General features: G+C 43.6%; 1 protein-coding gene across 5 annotated transcripts in view; it reads left to right on the top strand.

Moving 5' to 3' along the window:
• PLS3 (plastin 3) overlaps positions 1–17,109 on the top strand; it is an 86,340-nt gene extending 69,231 nt beyond the window's left edge. For all 5 annotated transcript variants that reach the window (XM_077825635.1, XM_077825640.1, XM_077825636.1 and 2 more), the window contains 13 exons: positions 1,895–2,024; positions 2,632–2,764; positions 4,088–4,169; positions 4,896–5,061; positions 7,103–7,245; positions 9,228–9,323; positions 9,917–10,112; positions 10,870–10,948; positions 11,445–11,559; positions 11,691–11,824; positions 14,222–14,345; positions 14,742–14,866; positions 15,828–17,109. In XM_077825635.1, coding sequence (XP_077681761.1) covers positions 1,895–2,024; positions 2,632–2,764; positions 4,088–4,169; positions 4,896–5,061; positions 7,103–7,245; positions 9,228–9,323; positions 9,917–10,112; positions 10,870–10,948; positions 11,445–11,559; positions 11,691–11,824; positions 14,222–14,345; positions 14,742–14,866; positions 15,828–15,960 — 1,656 coding nt within the window. In that variant the 3' untranslated portion in view covers positions 15,961–17,109. The remainder of the gene's footprint in view (positions 1–1,894; positions 2,025–2,631; positions 2,765–4,087; positions 4,170–4,895; positions 5,062–7,102; positions 7,246–9,227; positions 9,324–9,916; positions 10,113–10,869; positions 10,949–11,444; positions 11,560–11,690; positions 11,825–14,221; positions 14,346–14,741; positions 14,867–15,827) is intronic.
• Positions 17,110–17,989: the final 880 nt, after the last annotated feature.

Genomic DNA, 17,989 nt, shown 5'->3' with positions numbered 1-17,989 from the left:
AATAGTGAGCACTGGGGTCAGGAAGGAGCTTGAGCACCAGACACTGAAATCTGAGACCGTAATTGAGAGCCCTACCTGAGCCTTGCCACTGAGTCTCCAGGCAGAACTCTGAGCACCATGCGAGTTTGTCTGGCACCTACGCGATATTGAGAGCATTTCAGAGACGGCTGTAGGTGCCCCTTGCTGAAGACAGAAGTCAATCCCTTCAGGGGGATTGAAGTCGATCGAGAATGGTTGGGTAGGGATATGTTCTGACATGCACTTTCTTTTCTTTCCTCCTCTCCCCAACCTCACGAGGAGTCCCAGCCCTGAGGGCTTTTAGAAAGGTGCTCCATAACCAGCGTTCTTCTGAGATTCTGACATTACCCCAGGTCTCCTGGACTTGCATTCAGTGTGCCCGCAAATGCTGCCTTTGGAATTCTGAAATGCTTAGCGAGGCTGCCGGCTGCCGAGAGCTGCACACAGGAGTAAACATTAGGTTTAAGCTAAAATACTGGATGGGTCTGAAATCCCGACAGGAGACTAGCCTGCTGCCGCCTTGGTTAATCTGTGGTGCCCATCACAAGGCACCCTTGAAGTAGTAGCTTTGAGTTAGCCAGGATATGGCAGGCTAGCTACTGTGTGTGACTAATGCTACTGCTCCAGCTTGGTATGTGGAATTGTGCCACACTGGGACCAGATCGTTACAAGAAATGGGGGCTTATCTTCAGCTCCTCAATGCCAAAACTGTGCCTTTTACACAAGAGAAGCAGAGGGGGAAATGTGTGTACCTGGTAACTGTAGAGAGGAAAAGGGAAATACGAGAAGACACCATGTATCTTTAATGCACCAGGGAAAGAGGCAAAGCTGTCCTGCATGGAGAGCGTTCCTCTGCGGAGCAGAAGCTGGAGCTGAAAGCTCTTGGGTGCTTTTCCAGTAGGATGTGCCAGCTGGGAAGCTTTCAGTAAGAGCGCAGAAAAACTGGATGATTGTCAAAACCCCAAGAGGATGACTGAGTCTCACTTAGGCAAATATTTCATGGAAGATACAAGGTGTGATACAGAGATTGCTGTAAGCCAACACAGATGAGCAAATAGGACTGGGGCTCAGCAGGGACTAGCAAGAGGAGAGCAAAATGGTGAGCTCTTGGAGGTTTGGACAGCTGATTAGGTTATGATAGTTCTAGGCAGAGGTCACCTCTGAGGAGATGATTTCTTGATGTTTAATTAGTTTTTCTTTCCTAATCATTAGTTCAATAGACATTAATAGTACACTAATATCTACAAAGAAATCCCAGCATAAACTTTTCCATGCTGAAGATTCTCTGTTGACCTCAAACATAAAGAGCATGTATTGATTTGATCTGTTGAAAAGTTTGTTACCTAGCAATAGCCTAATATGGTAGGAAAGTCACTGCTGCGGTCCATCTTAGAGATGTTATTTTACACTTGCTCAGATGTGCTTTAAAAATCTCAGATTTTTGTCTTCTGTGGGGTGTGGACAAAGTCACATCTGTGTGAACTAAAGACACATCCCATGAGCTGTCCTGCTTACACAAACTGGGTTACAATTGTGCAACAGCTTTCTGAATTGTTTTGCTCACATGGAGACTGCATGTACACTTGCTTTCAGACTGCAGAGTTTTGAGCTCTTCTGGTGGCCTCTTGAAACCGAACTAAAATGATGATAAATGTATGTAATGGCTTCTTAAGGCCATTTCAGTAGGTGTTTGTACTACTTAACTTGATTAAATCTAATGGAACCACATTGTTTTCCCCCATCGTAAATTTAGATCCAGCATTATTTTGCTAAACCATTCTTATGTTTACTGATTATACTACAATGTTTGCTTAAGCACGTGTTTTCCAGTTTATAAAAATGAATGTTTGTCTAAACAAAACTTTCTGAACTGTAGATTTTCCAAGAGCTGAAAAGCAGTGATATTGCTAAAACTTTCAGAAAAGCCATCAACAGAAAAGAGGGAATTTGTGCTATTGGTGGTACATCAGAGCTCTCCAGTGAAGGAACCCAACATTCTTATTCAGGTATTACTCTGACATTCGAATGCTTTCTCGAGTAAACAGACCAAAGCCTAGAACTAGCAAGTTTAATGACCTGGCAGAAAACAAGCTCACCCCCCCCCCCCCCCCCGCCCACCCCCGCCCTGAATAGTTAAATTGAAACAAGAGCAAGGCTAAATATCAAGGGATGTCACATTAGCTCTGTTTAAGTTGAGTGACTGAGTATGTCCACATTCCTGAGATTTGTCTTGTAGCAGTTTCAGTTTGCTGATATATTCCTCTTGCATTTGGCTATAGCCAGCTCAGTGAGTGACTTGTACTATGAAAATTCCTCTACTACTACAGAGGATAAAAAGCTCTGAATTTGACTTTTGTGACCAATCAGTTCTTAATTTGTAATGATAGAGGTGCCGGGGTCAAGTTGTTTTTTTACATTCATAACTGATGCAGCAAGCCAAAGGTGACGGGGCTCTGAATGGCCAAGCCTAGAGGTGCCGGGGCTCAGCCCTAGCACAAATGAAGCACTGTGACCAAGAAAGTGAAAATGTAGTACAATAATTACTGTGCACAGTTCAAACGTATGCTATGCTGTAAAAAGCCTACATTTGCTTTACAATTGCACTCGTTTTAGAGGAAGAAAAATATGCCTTTGTAAACTGGATAAACAAAGCCTTGGAAAATGATCCCGACTGCAGGCATGTTATTCCAATGAATCCAAATACAGATGACCTCTTCAAAGCTGTTGGAGATGGGATTGTACTATGGTAAGTCTGTTTCCTACAGAAGCCCTGTCATTGGGACTTGACTCTTCAATCTAGGCTGCTTTTCTGACCCTGTATGTTTGGATAGAATTCGTAGCTCATATAAAAAGGGGTACGTAGCCACTTCAGACTTTCAGTGCAAGAGCATGCTTTTGCTTTGCTGCCAGCTTTGATGACGTGGGGGAAACTGGTGTTATATATTGTCTGTGGATTCTCGCTTCTCTTTGGGTCTTGTTACACACACTGACTTCAGAAAAGTCTGTCCTACAAAAACCCAGCTACATTCATGGATGCACAGAAATGTGTGACAGTGACCTGTGGGGGCATGTTCTGACATCAGTCCAGTTTCCTTACATACCTGCATCTCGAAGCACTGTCATGTCCCGTGTTGGAAGCCTCAACAGAGGCTAAGGATGAAATGCGTCTAGCAACAGGATCTCTGAATACCAGATCTACTTCCCATTGGCTCTAATGATAGCTGGATTAGGCTCTAGGACGAAGGTGGGGCCCATTAGTAGGGAAACTTGCTCTGCTGTTCACTGCAAAATGTGGAGTCTACTCTCCAGGGCCATCAAATAGCCTACATTTTCACTCTGTAGAAACGGCTTTTAGATTGAAAAGCAAGGTGACATGGTATTCCAGCGGCACTGTAGCAAAAGGCGGAAGATCTACTCTAGGTTAGGCATTGCCTATTTTCACTTTGATGATGTCTTTACCTGCCTTGTTTTGACACCTGCCTACCTGTGATCTACAAGTAGGACCAAGTGGGGAATAATTTATAATGTACAGCAAAACCTCTGCTTCGACTCCTCTTGCCTGTAGATGCAGGAAGCATTGCTCTACACGCTGAATAGTAGAAAAACCCATTCTGAGCCTTTTGTGAATTCGCATCACACGCCATCTCTTCCAAATGTTTGCACTGTCTGGGTTTTTATTTTGGAATTCCTATTTAATATTAGCAAGGTCTCTCCCTTCTAGGTATGCTGAAACACACAACGGGGTTAAATTGGAAGAAAACAAGTCTTCCCTCTAGAATTTACAGCAGAATAATGGGTCTTCACTAGTTTGCTGATGGTATTCTGATAATTCATCTGTTTTTACTCAAGCAACTGATCTAGTTCAGTGGTGGCTGTTACTGTGTTTAAAGTTTCATCAGGCTTAACTATAAATTACAAATACATTCTTGATGTCCCAAATCTAAACCTTTTATTTTAAACAACTGAGTACAAAGTGTCTGATCAAATCTCATTGTTGTTCTGTTTATTTGCAACAACTTGTGTTAGGATTAAGCGCTTAATGGTGTTTGAATATTTTTGTCTTTGTCAGTAAAATGATCAATCTTTCTGTTCCGGATACAATTGACGAAAGAGCAATCAACAAGAAAAAACTCACACCATTTATAATTCAGGTATGGTATAATATACTTTCATGATCTCTTACAAAGATTGAAATCACACAGGGTTTGTGAGGGGAGATTAATACAGCAACTCACGGAATTAATTCAGGACTCTGGTCCAGAGCAGAGATCAGTTTTAATTGTATTTAATAATTTAAAGGAATCTCTGTACTGTGCATTAAATGGAAATCTTAGTGCGAAGGGTAATGTTCTGTAAATATTCGTAAGGGCACGAGGAATGACGTAATGCCAAAAGCTGCTAAGGGTCCCCTTCACAGACTTTATCAAAACTGAAATGCTGTAGCAGTCTACGTACCTCAAGGTTTATGCTGCTATTATCAGAAGGGAGGCCGATAGCTGTGCATGTATGTTTGTATTAGAATACACAACGTAGTAAATTGATACATGTTGTAATACGCAAACCTGTGTGTGCACATGTAGCATTTTAATGCACACTTTGATGTTCCAGTCTTAATCTTGTTGATGCCACTTGATGTGACTCAGAGGCTGAAACTAAAAACCAGAGACTGAAATTAAACCCTTGGGTCTAATTCAGTTCTTATTAATTCAGTCCACTTCCATGAGACTTCTTTTAAAATACTCCCTTGGAGTCTAATGCAGCTGTAGTTACTGTAAAACTGCAAGTTTTCTTCTACTAAAAGCAGGGAAGTCCCCAGGCTGTCTGCACGGAACAAAAGGCAGAGAGAGAGACCTCTCATTTAGCTCTCTTGTTTACAGGAGAACTTGAACTTGGCATTGAATTCCGCCTCCGCCATTGGGTGTCATGTTGTCAATATTGGAGCAGAGGACTTGAGGGAAGGGAAACCACATCTGGTGCTGGGGCTTCTCTGGCAGATTATTAAGATTGGCTTGTTTGCCGACATCGAACTCAGCAGAAATGAAGGTAGTAACACACTGCAAATGATTGTTTATCCTTAGTCAAGCCTAACCTTAGGGTGACCAGATAGCAAGTGTGAATTGGGATGGAGGTGGGGAGTAATCGGTTGCTTATATAAGACCAAGCCCCTGGTCACCTGATCTGCCTGATCTTGACCTACTGTCCCGTGGGGAGGGGGAATATCTGAACGAGACTTGAAATTACTCATTTCAGCGGCACAGCTCAGCCTGACAGACGTTGTCTTTCAACAGCAGGTCCTTCATGCCACGTTCTTCTCATCCAGCCAATCTACTCTTCATTTTTCTTCCCCTTCTCTGCAAAGGGACTTCTTTTACTGCTCACTTTGATTGTGAAGAGCCTGCTTTGGGCTCTCGGACTGAGAGGCCATTAACCCTCCCAGGACTCTGTGGAGTTGGCTGGAATAGGCTGGATGGCACGCACGGGTAGCATGGGCACCTTTCAGCTGTAGCAGTAGCCACAAGGTTTTCTTGTCACGGGTCCACCTTGAGCTAAACCAGCGCAAGCTTCGAAAGGTGTGAATGAGCTCGTGTTCTTTGAGCAATGATAAATTCTGACTGGGAATGGGGGAACCGCTAAATGTCCATAGACCATTAATTAGATGTGTTTCTATCTGCAAGTAGATGTTCTCAAATCACAGGGCACCATTGTGTGATGCTTAGAGCTGGTCAAAAAGCATGCCTTCTTTTCTCAGATTTGTTGTAACTAAAACTTTCTGGCTTTTTGACAAAAACCTCCCAAAACTGACTTTGTTGCTCTTTTTTTTTTTTTTTTAACCAAATGGAAATTTTCACAAAACATTTTTTTTGTCATGATTAAATGAAAAATATTCAACCTGGTCTGTGAGTGTCCACTGTGCCTATCCTGAGTGTATCGATGCTAGCGTGCCCCTTGCTTTAAAACACCAGGCATCAAAGAGCAAGTGCGTTCACTCTCTCTTTCGTTATGTCCTGGTGCACCTCTCCAGTTGTTGGAGAAGTTTGTTACAAGACAGATCTTGCTTACTGAATATGTAGCCAGCTGACTCAAATAAAAGATGTAGTCTTTCAATCACAATCTTGAAACTGGGTTGGATGTCAAATCAAGCAAAATTTCTGGCTACCTGGTGGTTATGGCACGTGGACTTGTGACATCAGCTCTTCTAAGCGAGGCAGAATTGGACCACGCCAGAACTTGGATGGGAACCCCTTCCGTGCCAGCAGTGGTGTTAGTCATTCGGCGAGTGGCATTTTCTTGGTAGAGCTCGAAACGCTGACTCTTAGGGGGAGACTTCGGAAGATGTTTGGATCACAAATAACTGCACGTTGGCAGTTTCCCTTCTTCGACCACCTAAATTCCCCTGGCCCCTTTTGGTAGGGTAGCTTAGCTTTCCTTTCCCTTGTCAAAGACCGTACAGTGATGCTGCAGGATGCCTGCCACATGTAGCTGCTAAGTGATCCCACCAGTCAACAAGCTCTGGGATCCTTGTGGGCTAACTGTGTCACACAAAGGCTTCTGTGTGACTTTGGTTTTCTTTGTGTTACATTTTCCCCTCCCCTGTCCCTGCCAATGTAAGCAGCCCTTGGGTATAGAATTTCCAAATCCTCTGCCTAATGCGCGTCGGCAATGGATTCACGGCAGTGGTGGTGATTTTTCAGAAAAACACATGTGAAATCGCATACACACTGATTTTTTATAATGGAAGGGCCGTGTACCAAATAAGCCAGTTAAATTGCCTCGACCTGGAGGGTTGTAACTGGAGCTGATCAACAAATGTAAGTATTTTCTGGAGGGGAAAAATAAAATCCCTTCTAGAAAGATGTTGCATGGAATAGTACGATTTTTTTAAAATTATTTTTATTGGCAGTACCAAGGTATGTTGGCAGAATCTGAAATTATTAGAGGAAAAACTTGGATATGGTCAGTCATTTTTTGTCCAAAAATACTTGGGTGACATTTTTTTCAGCCAGCTCTAGCTGTAACTTAGAAGAAGTCCCTGTTTTTAAAAAGCAGTACTGTCCTGTATTTATGCACATCTGTTTTCTTCCAGCTTTGGCTGCCTTACTTCGCGATGGTGAGACTTTGGAGGATCTTATGAAACTGTCCCCAGAAGAGCTGCTTCTAAGATGGGCCAACTTCCATTTGGAAAATGCAGGGTGGCAGAAAATCAATAATTTCAGCTCCGACATCAAGGTAATTGGAGCTCCGCTTCTGTGAGGCGCAGCCAGGTGAATCTGAGCCAGGTTGCTGGGGTGAAGTATGTGTGTGTGATTGGGCAGTACTTGCTTCTTTCCTGAATTCTTACATAAATTGTTAACCAGTTGGGCCCTGATCCTGCAAACACACACATGCTTTTAACTTCACTGCCCTGAGTTTGATTTCAATGAGACTCTCAGGTTGGTAAAGCGAAGCATCTCTTAGTGTTTGCAGGATCCAGGGCTGCCTTACTTCAACATAAGAGCTGACCCTGTCCTCGTACAGTAGAGAAACGACAACTAGCGTACTCAGGGGTTCTGCCCTTGAATCCTCTCTGCTTGGTACTGATTCTCCAGCCATGAAAACAAGTGTGGTGTGTCTTTGTTTATGGATGCCTTCATCTTCAAAAGCTGCAGATACCAGTTCAAAAGCCCTTAAGGGTTTTTACTGTACGAGCGGGGAAGCAGTACATAGCTAGGATGCTTTCATGTGGCTAAAAGGCACATTCTCAAGACGGTTCTCTTTCAGAAGCTGTTTTCAAGGGTCTGTAGAAAGCACTGGATTAAAACTCATCCAAAAACATGGGGAAAATGTTCACAAAATGTTTTGACCGTTTCTGCAGGGGAGAGCTCGTTCATTGTATGGAAATGCTAACCCTTGTTAGCAAATACTGATACTTTACCTGAGATGTACAGGCTGAGGCACTGCAGGGACCTCTAGTCCTGTAGTCTTCGCATGGGACCTGGTGAAATGGGGGGTAGGTGGGGGAAGACATGTCTCCTAGAGGGCCTCAACCCTGATGCTAGTGGCTGATCTTGTGGCTTCCTTCCAGCTAGCAGCCCTCCTGGGTGTGATGACTTGTGACCTTTATACAGCAAGGGCTCCAAACCTGCCTGGAATCCAGTGACATGTCTACGGATTGGGGGGTTAGAAGCAAGTGATTTATGTGACTTTTTAAAAATATTTAAAACTTTCTTCTGCCTAAAGGGAGCTTCCTTTGGTGCAGGGAGTAAATCGATGCCTAACGCTGGCTGGGGGTGCAGAGAATGTTGCATAAACTTTCAATTTTTTTTCCCCATTTTCAAAATTAGAAAAACTCCAAGTGCTCTGCCCAGACAGCTCTGCTCAGTGCAGGCTCCCAGCTGGTAGGCTCTCGTGGGACACTTCATGGTCCCAGTAAGGGAAAGTGTTTTAGTTCTTCATTTTTCCTCTCTCTCTCAAAAAAAACAAGCTCAGGCCTGTATCTCCCCCCTACTACTCCCCCGCTTCCCACTAGACGAAAGGTTTGTACCCCCAAATCATCTCTGGAATGGCTAAAACGTTCATGTGAATACACAAAACTCATATCTTGTCTTGGGATCTGCTTTAAGAGAAAAACCCAAACCCTGCATTTTGTAAATGTGATGCAACAAGAAAAACCTGCAGGCTCCATGTATTCAAAATATCAACAACGCTGTCTTCTCTTTACTGGTTTCGTTTAGGAATGTGGTAGCCCTGCAGAAGGATCCCTTTCTGATTTGAGGTGGGGAGGATGTGCCAATATGCCTGAGAAATTATATAGTAATTGGCATCAGGAGCATGAAGCTACTCTAGAGGTCAATCTATATGGGCTGGATCTCTGCAGGCAGTTGTTTAAGACCAGGACCTCCAACTTGCATTTTTTTTTTTTTTTTTTTTTTTTGCAGATTGTGGTGGTGTAAAATATTCAATACTGACCAGTTATTTTTAACCGTTTAAGTGCTGGTTTATGGTTCTAACACTGGCTTAATGTTTCTAACTTTGTTCTTCTTTCCGCTCATGCCTCCGGGATTTCTGCTGTGGTGCTCTTTCCCTCTTTCTTATCTGTCAAGCTCACTGACTTCAGTAATTCAGTCAAGGTATTGTATTCAGTGACCTGAATCAGACAAGTCTGCGATGTAATGTTCGTGTGTGTTCAGCACCATGTGGGAGAGTTGAATATGCCACTTAATCCATTTCAGGATTCGAGAGCCTATTTCCATCTCCTCAACCAAATTGCACCAAAGGGACAGAAAGAAGATGAGCTGCAGATTGACATTAACATGTCTGGTTTCAATGTAAGTACTCAGTACATCTGTCTGGGTTTTTTTCCTTGTCCTTATGCTGTAAAACTGAAAGCTGGGTATGGACGTTGCAGGCTGCTTATGGCCTCTTGATCGCCTGGTGATTGTCAGACTTAGAATAAATAAAATATCGGTGTGGGGAAAGCAAGACAGACACACATCTGGTATCCAGTTAAATGAGGACATGTTTAGACCTGGGCATTAACGGCCAGTGTAACAATTGGAGTAAACCAAATGTCTGAGAATTCAGTCGTCTTTATACCTGGTGATATATTTGCGAGCATGCTGAATCACGAGTTCTAACTATTATTCTAGCTGGCTACTGTAAAGCTTGAGAGGGGAGCTTTCTAACCAAGCGGGTAGATGGTGACCAGTGCATCCATAACGCTATGGCTTATTACTACAATATTTATTCATTGCTTTGCTTTTATTTGGCCTAGTTAGTCAATGCCCCATGTCTCCTGAAAGCAGGTGGACTTTTGTATTCAGTCCAGCAAAGGCAGTGTTCAGGAAGAAGTTCCTGCTCTTTATAGCTGAGTGACGTCCTCCAAATCTGCTGGCTATTCATGCTTCTGTCACCCCAACAGGAGAAGGATGACTTGAAGAGAGCAGAATACATGCTTCAGCAGGCAGACAGACTGGGCTGCAGACAGTTTGTTACCCCTGCTGATGTTGTCAGTGGGAATCCCAAACTGAACTTAGCCTTCGTTGCAAACTTGTTCAACAAGTATCCGGCGCTTACCAAGCCAGAAAATCAGGACATCGATTGGACGCTACTGGAAGGTGATAAAACTTCTCTCCTATCATGATGTGTGAAGGAACAATACCTAATGGAAATGGTTTGTACCACAAAAGGCTTTTAGCATTCTGATGAGCCATCAGGCTTTTAAGAGTGCAAGTAACGAAAGGTTCAGCCCGATGGTGTTTCGTTTTCAGCGATGCTGTTTACCAGTGTCTGCGTGTGACCAACTCTTCTTGCGTATTGGCACAGGGGTCAGATACCAGGCTGTGCACTGACGTGTGACTGTAGAGTCACCTATGGTGTGCTTTAAAGAGACTAATCAACCCCGCAACAGTGCTGAGAGGCTGGGAAGGTAGGAGCCCATGTGTAGATGGGTTACCGGAGACACTGAGCTGTTGCTTTTAGGGGCATCGCTGAAAGCACTGGGCTGCCTGGTTCTCGGCCATTTATTATTAATGCTAATAATTTAATGGTGCGTAGTCTCACCTGGGGTATTGCACCGCTTACCGGTCGTGCATACATCATAGTCCATTTTATTGACCCTCAACTCCTTAACTTCCCAAATCCTAGTTAGATCTTTCAGCATGGAGAAAAGATGTCCAGGTAGCTGCCCTACAAGTTGGTCCTTTTATGAATCATTATGGAGGCAGCTGGTTTTCAACCTTCAATGTAAGCTGCCTGGTACGGCGCTTCCTGCCAGGGCAGGTGGGATGCTCCGTGTCCGAAAGGCATGATTTCTCTCCAGAGTGGTGAGAGGCACCCGAACAGGCGGCATAATGTCTGTCTCCTTTAACGTAGGAGAGACACGTGAAGAAAGGACCTTCCGTAACTGGATGAACTCTCTCGGTGTGAATCCACACGTAAACCATCTGTATGGGTAGGTTTTCTGCATCTTTCTTCCACTAGAGCTGTTGGCTTTTGATCGAATGCAACTTCAATTCTTAGTCGACCAAAAAAGAAACCCTACATTTAAATGAACTAAAGTAGGTATTTGAACCTGTTCAGATCTCTTTGGTTGTGTTTAAGGATACATTAGGGCACCTAGAGCCTTGGATAGGTGTCTTTCTTTTTCTTTTTAAATTAAAACTACCTAAAACAGGTGGTTCTCAGTAAAACTGCAAGACTAGTCAGTATATCAGCTGCCAGTCACTCTGGAGGTGCACTGGAATCTAGATTTGCCATATGATAGCCAGGGGTTATGTCCCCATGTCAGAAGGTGGGAGAAGTTTGATATTTTACTCTGGGGTGGTTGTTTGCTTCTTTTTTGCATTGTTGTAACATAATTAGTCATAACATTAAATGTAAACCTAAGGAAAGTCAAGATATGCTTCACTCTCAGAACACCAGGGCTAACCAATGCTAATCCATTCTAGTGACCTGCAAGATGCACTAGTAATATTGCAACTATATGAAAAGATCAAAGTTCCTGTCGACTGGAATAAGGTTAACAAGCCACCGTACCCCAAGCTTGGTGCAAACATGAAGAAGGTGAGAACTTTAGGTTACTGTAAGAACAACAACAAGCCTAGGTTAGAAATGTAAGATTTGGAAGCCTCGTTATATATACATTTCAAATTTTTTTTTGTTCTTTTACATATTTTTTTCCCCTGTGCGTGTAGCTTGAAAACTGTAACTACGCAGTGGATTTGGGAAAGCGTCCAGCCAAATTCTCTCTGGTGGGCATTGGTGGACAGGACCTGAATGATGGAAACCAAACACTGACGCTAGCTTTAGTCTGGCAGCTGATGCGGAGGTACAAAGCTCGTTTAAAATATCTAAGCTGTGTGGATACAGCATTTGAGTGTAACATAGTGTATCCCATGCTCCCTGCTCTCCCTCCCTCTATGGGGGAGACCACAGATAGAGATCTGACAAAATACTTCTGGAGCTCAGAACTTCTCTCCCTCCCCCCCCCCCCCAATCGAAAAGGGAAAAACAGCAACAAATTTCAGTTTTTTTGAAACTTTTTAAATTTTTTTGTTCTGAAATTGTAGGGGTAAAAAGCCTCCCCCCCCCACCCCAGGCCTTTCCTTTTTTTAAACCCCCTATGGCAGGGGTGGGCAAACTATGGCCCGCGGGACCGTCCTGCCCGGCCCTTGAGCTCCCGGCCAGGGAGGCTAGCCCCTGGCCCCTCCCCCACTGCGTCCCCCCGCCCTCCGCCTCAGTTTGCCGCGCCACCAGCGCTCTGGGCAGCGGGGCTGTGAGCTCCTGCCGCTCCGAAAGGCATCGTAAGGGAGCAGGGGGGTTGGGTAAGGGGCAGGGAGTCCCGGGGGCAGTCAGGGGACAGGGAATGGGGGGGGTTGGATGGGACGGAGGTTGGGGGGGGTCAGGGGATGGGGAACAGGGGGGGTTGGATAGATATGAGAATCCCGGGGGGGGCTGTTAAGGGGTGGGGCAGTCGGGGATCCCGGGGGGCAGTTAGAGGCGAGGGTCCTGGGAGGGGGTGGTCAGGGGACAAGGAGCAGGGGGGGTTGGATGGGTTGGGAGTTGTGAGGGGGGCAGTCAGGGGGTGGGAAGTGGGACAGGGTGGATAGGGGGTGGGGGCCAGGCTGTTTAGGGAGGCACAGCCTTCCCTACCCGGCCCACCATACAGTTTTGCAACCCCGATGTGGCCCTTGGGCCAGAAGGTTTGCCCACCCCTGCCCTATGGGGAAAAAGGAAACAAACAAAGTGATATTTTTTTCCCACTAAAATGAAAAACTTAATGACAAATTCTTTATTAAATGGAAAAAGCTATTTTCCAGGAATTTATTACAATTAACTAGCATTTTAAAGCCAGCTCTAAATGATTCTAGTAAGATACAAAACTGAAAATATGTATTGTACAGATCAAATGAGGCCACTTAATAACATTCAATATGCTAGCCAATATTTTCATTAATGATTTGGATATTGGAGTGGAGAGGGTGCTTATAACATTTGCAGAGGACACCAAGCTGGGAGGGGTTGCAAGCACCTTCAGGGATAGGAGTAGAATTCAAAAGGACCTTGACAAATTAGAGAATTGGTCTGAATTCAAGGAGATGAAATTCAATGAAGACAAATGCAAAACTACAAATTGGGGAATTACTGGCTAGAGAGTAATTCTGGAAAGGATTTCGGAGTTCTAGTGGATCACAAATTGAATGAGTCAGCAATGTGATGCAGTTGTGAAAAGGCAAATGTCATTCTGGAGTGTGTTAGGAGTGTTGTGTATAAGACACAAGGGGGAATTATCCTGCTCTACTTGGCACTGGTGAGGCCTCTGGTGGATTCTGTGTCCTCTGGGCGCACGCTGCAGGAAAGATTTGGAAGAATTGGAGAGTATCCAAAGGAGAGCAAGCAAAATGATTAAAGGTTTAGGTAAACTGACCTATGTGGAAAGGTGGTTTTTTTTTTTTTTTTTTTTTTTTTTTTAAAAGGGCACCTCTAGCCTTGAGACAGTAAGATTGAGAAGGGACCTTCTAAGTCTTCACCTGTGTTAAGGGCAAAGAGCCGGGATCCATTGTCCGACTGTCAGTGCACATGGATAAGAAGAAGTAACGTAATCTCCAGCAAAGGAGATTTAGGTTAGATATTTGGGGAAAGTTTCTAACGCTAAGGGTAGTGAAGCACTAGCAGTCGGGTTCCCAGGGAGGTTGTGGAATCTCCTTCATTGGAGGTTTTTAAGAATAGGTTAAATCAGTGGTTCTCCCCCTATTTATCATTGCGGGCCGCATATGCGTTACCTGGGTTGAGAACCACCGCATGCCCTACCTTTCTGTGATTGGCTCTAAAGAATTTTATCTGCCTTTTTAGTAATGTAAAGCTTTGGGCGTGTTACCCCTCTGAAATAACTCCTGTCAACCGCAGTGCAGTCACTAGCTTCGTCTGAACTGATGGAGCTTAAAAAGTGACTAAATACACCGCATCAATTCAGTGTTGTTCAGGGTGCCCTAACTGGTGGGGCACATTGAGAGGATGTTGGACAGCAGAATCTTTCTCTTCCCTTGTCCACCAAAGGTAATGTAGAGCAGAGGCTGAAGTCAGGGCTCCCAAGATGGGCCTGCAATTGCAGGTTGCTCTTTTTTTGGCTCAGTAGCCTGAATCCTAGACTGCATTGAGAACGTGGTTTTGTTCCTGAACCATATCTACCCTGCGCTGTAAGGAACTGTCTCCCACTCATTCTCAGATACACCCTGAATGTTCTCGAGGACCTTGGTGATGGTCAGAAAGCAAATGATGACATCATAGTAAACTGGGTGAACAGGACACTGAGAGAAGCTGGCAAGTCAACCTCCATTCAGAGCTTTAAGGTACCGGGCTCCTTTTTCCAATGGGAGGGGGACTGGCATCTCCTTTGCAATGCATTGTGCTACAGTGTCAGCCGCAGACTTGGGCACCTCCGTTGCAAGCCGTTGAGGGACATGGGTGGAGATTTGCTGCCTGCAAACCAGTTATTGTTTGTTTAGCATAGTTTAAGCACTTAGCCGCAGCTAAACAGAATAATAATGGTAATGCGGCATTGTAACTGGCTTGGAAAGGATCCCGGGGGGGGGGGGGGACGGGACTAATTATTAGTAGATGGTAGCAATTTTGTGACTGTTTAAAAAACCCTTAGTTTTGTTACCCATTCCACAATCAATTCCGCTGTTGTGGAATCAGAAACCAGACTTGTTGAATCCTCACTGTATGTCACTGTGTTCTTCTAGGACAAGACTATCAGCACTAGCTTGGCAGTGGTGGATTTAATTGATGCCATACAGCCTGGTTGTATCAACTATGATCTTGTAAAGACAGGTGACTTATCAGAAGATGACAAACAGAATAATGCTATGTAAGTGTCTGTAGTCTGTGAATGGTGCATTTTATTGCAAGAGTACTGCTGTCCTATTCATGACCTTCAGGCTGCAGATGGGTGTGCTCCAAAACCCACATTCTCAATCTTTTGCCATACTGGGATAATCCAGCGACACCGTCCCATTTAGCAGGTCAGAAGGGCAGGCTTCTTGTGATGCCGGCTTTTGGAAGGAACAGAGAACTGCTTTAACAGTTTCTAGCAGTGTGATCCCCTATCCATTAGCAGATAGCCCTGTGAACAGATCAGATTCTCTCTAGTTTGGTTCAGATTGATTTAATAAATACTTGGCCTGTATCTCAATATTTGATATTTGAACTATTGGACACATGGGTCACTATGGCAAGTCTGTTTCCGGGTGAGAACAGCACGAGTCTTCTTCAAAATAAGTTTCTAGTGGGAGTACTGAACTGGAAAGTTGAAACTTGCTTTCCATGAAGATTCTGTAATAACTGTAACAGCAAACTTTCAGGTAACTTTCAGTACTCTGCTTGCTTTAATATGGATAGAAAGCAAATGCAAGGAGCATGAACAGAAGGAGAGAGAGTTCAGAAACTTAACTATTCACCAATAAGCGTTAGTATTTATTTATCTTGAAGGGATATTGAATAACTCAAGGTATATGTATTACACTTTCTCATCAACTGTTTGTAGAATGGACTTAGGTTCAAAATATCAACATGTATATTAAAAACTGCTAATTCTCTGTAATAAGGTTATTTTAAAACCAGTTGCTCTATATTAAAAACGCATGTATAAAACCAATCTACTTGCCAGATCTAAACAATCACACCTTGAAATCGGGGTTAATACCTTATTAAACTGTGCGTTAGTGATCATTGAAATCGCGCTGCAATGGCTGGCTCTTTGGCTAACAAGTTCAGGTAAAAAGGGGATTTGAAATGTTTACATGTACTCATTTCTCTTGACTGGTGAATAGGTATGCTGTGTCCATGGCGAGAAGAATTGGAGCCAGAGTATATGCTCTTCCAGAAGACCTTGTGGAGGTGAAACCAAAGATGGTTATGACAGTGTTTGCCTGTTTGATGGGCAGAGGAATGAAGAAAGTGTAAGATGCTGACACACGTGCAAAAATCCCAACCTGCCACCCCAGTGCATGACTAGCTGATCAGCTGTGTCCGGGATGAAATGCTGTTGGCCTAAGAACTGTTGAAGTTTCAAGGATTCTCAGTTTTGCTTTGCAAGACTAGAACATTATCAACGTTTTCAGGGAAAGGAGTTTTTAACCAACAGATTTGCTCTTTTCCCAGAATGGAAGTTTGATTTAAAGTGCTCACGGGAATGCATTCATATCAGACCAGCATCTCAGAAAATGCTGCACTGGACCTATTTCTCAGATATTCTGTGTTTTTTCTTCTGAGGGTTGCTAAGGTGGTTGGCATGAATCTTAATAGAAACAAATTTCACTTGCTATCTAAAAGACAGTTTATCTTGTGTCTTGTGGTCAAATCTCGTGTGTTCGGGGTTTGAGCTTTTATTCCTTGCCTCTGTAACCATAAAGTTACAGAAGTAACTGGGATCTGTAGCGCAATTTATAAGGTTAAATGAGAAAATTATATTTCTGAAGATCAGTCTTCCTGCAGTATTCTCTCTACATGGTGCTTTTTTTATACACATAACAAATATTTTGATTACTTTACAAATAAAGCATAGTGTTTTTTTTCTTGCTACCTTTTATTTAAAGGTCTTTCAAGATAGAGTATATTTGAGAATACCACCTAAAACTCAGCCTCTCTGGCAGTAGTGGACATCTGATGGCATCCGATAACATGCTGATGGCATCATTACATCTGAGAATCCAAATGAATGCATTTTTGTACGCATCTTGGTTCAATTGTGTGCACCTAGAAAATAATTTTTACAAATCCTGCATGTAAACTTCTGTTACTTTTTTATTTAAAATGCTGTTGGGAATAAAACAATAAAACGCTGTAGGGTGGCTGTGAAGGGAACAGGCAAATGTTATGAACAGCAGGGTTAAGTAATCTGAACTGCAAAGTGCCGAGACCTAAAACTATTTTTTACAAATATGCAGGAAGTGGTGTCACCAAAGAAGGAAGGAGCTGTATCCATAGGAGTTAATGTACTCTTGCTTTGGCAAGCTGTTGGCTGTATTTTGAGATCACATTGCTATTCTGAGCTATTCAAATGCTGTAATATGGTGGCAAAGCATTAGTTGAAATAAAAACATTTAAATACAAGCATTTTTTTTGCATATTTAATATGATTCACACTTGTCAGTCTCTCCTTACTGACCATCCAATTTTACAACTTACTTCCATGGTTTGGACTTGTGGCATTTTTGTGCTGGTCTTTTGGTTTGCTTTCTGGGAGCTGCAGAAGAACTATTCCCCACTCCCCCCACTTTCCCTTTTGCTCAGTGATGTTGGGGGCCAGGAAGGTTGACAGTAAATCTCAAGCTAGTTACTTTGTGAAAATGTTGTTAGTTATAACTGTGTTTTGTTTCTTGTTTAAAGATGACCTGCGAAGGGAATGCTATCCTGTACAACATCGGTGTCCTTATTCACCTTGACCCTTCCATAAAGGATGCTCAGAACGCTAACCATTAGAAATCTTATATGGCTGTCTCCCACTCCAGTGTGCTTCTCCAGAAGGGCACATGCTGGGTCTGTCACAGCTACCACTGAACCCTCTTGAATTAGGGAGCTAGTTCATAAGTCACAGAGGCTGGGTAAATGCTGTTTAGGCTGAGGTACTACTAGTCCCCAAAGGGCGTAATAAGGTCAAATAATGAGAAAGGGAATGGGGCCTTGGATCCGGCCTCCCCTGTTTGGTAAAACTATAGCTGCTTGGCCAGCCCTGTGATCTGAATTCCCACAGGGGTTGGTGGAGCTGTAACATTGCCAGCACGGTGCATGCCACGCATTCTGCAACAGCATGGAGAAGTTAGTCGTGCAGCCAGATGTTGTGGGACCTTAAGAGGCAGGAAATTGGCCTTTGAGCAGAGGCTGGATATTGTCGTAGATCAAGCATTGGCGTGTCGATCCACATGGCCAGCATGGATGCAAATTTGTTAATTCGGTTTGCAATCCCTTTTGCTGATACTCTGCACTTCATGCC

This window comes from Eretmochelys imbricata, chromosome 9, assembly GCF_965152235.1.
Source record: "Eretmochelys imbricata isolate rEreImb1 chromosome 9, rEreImb1.hap1, whole genome shotgun sequence".
Classification (NCBI taxonomy): Eukaryota; Metazoa; Chordata; order Testudines; family Cheloniidae; genus Eretmochelys; species Eretmochelys imbricata.
This window is presented reverse-complemented; position numbering and strand designations above follow the sequence as displayed.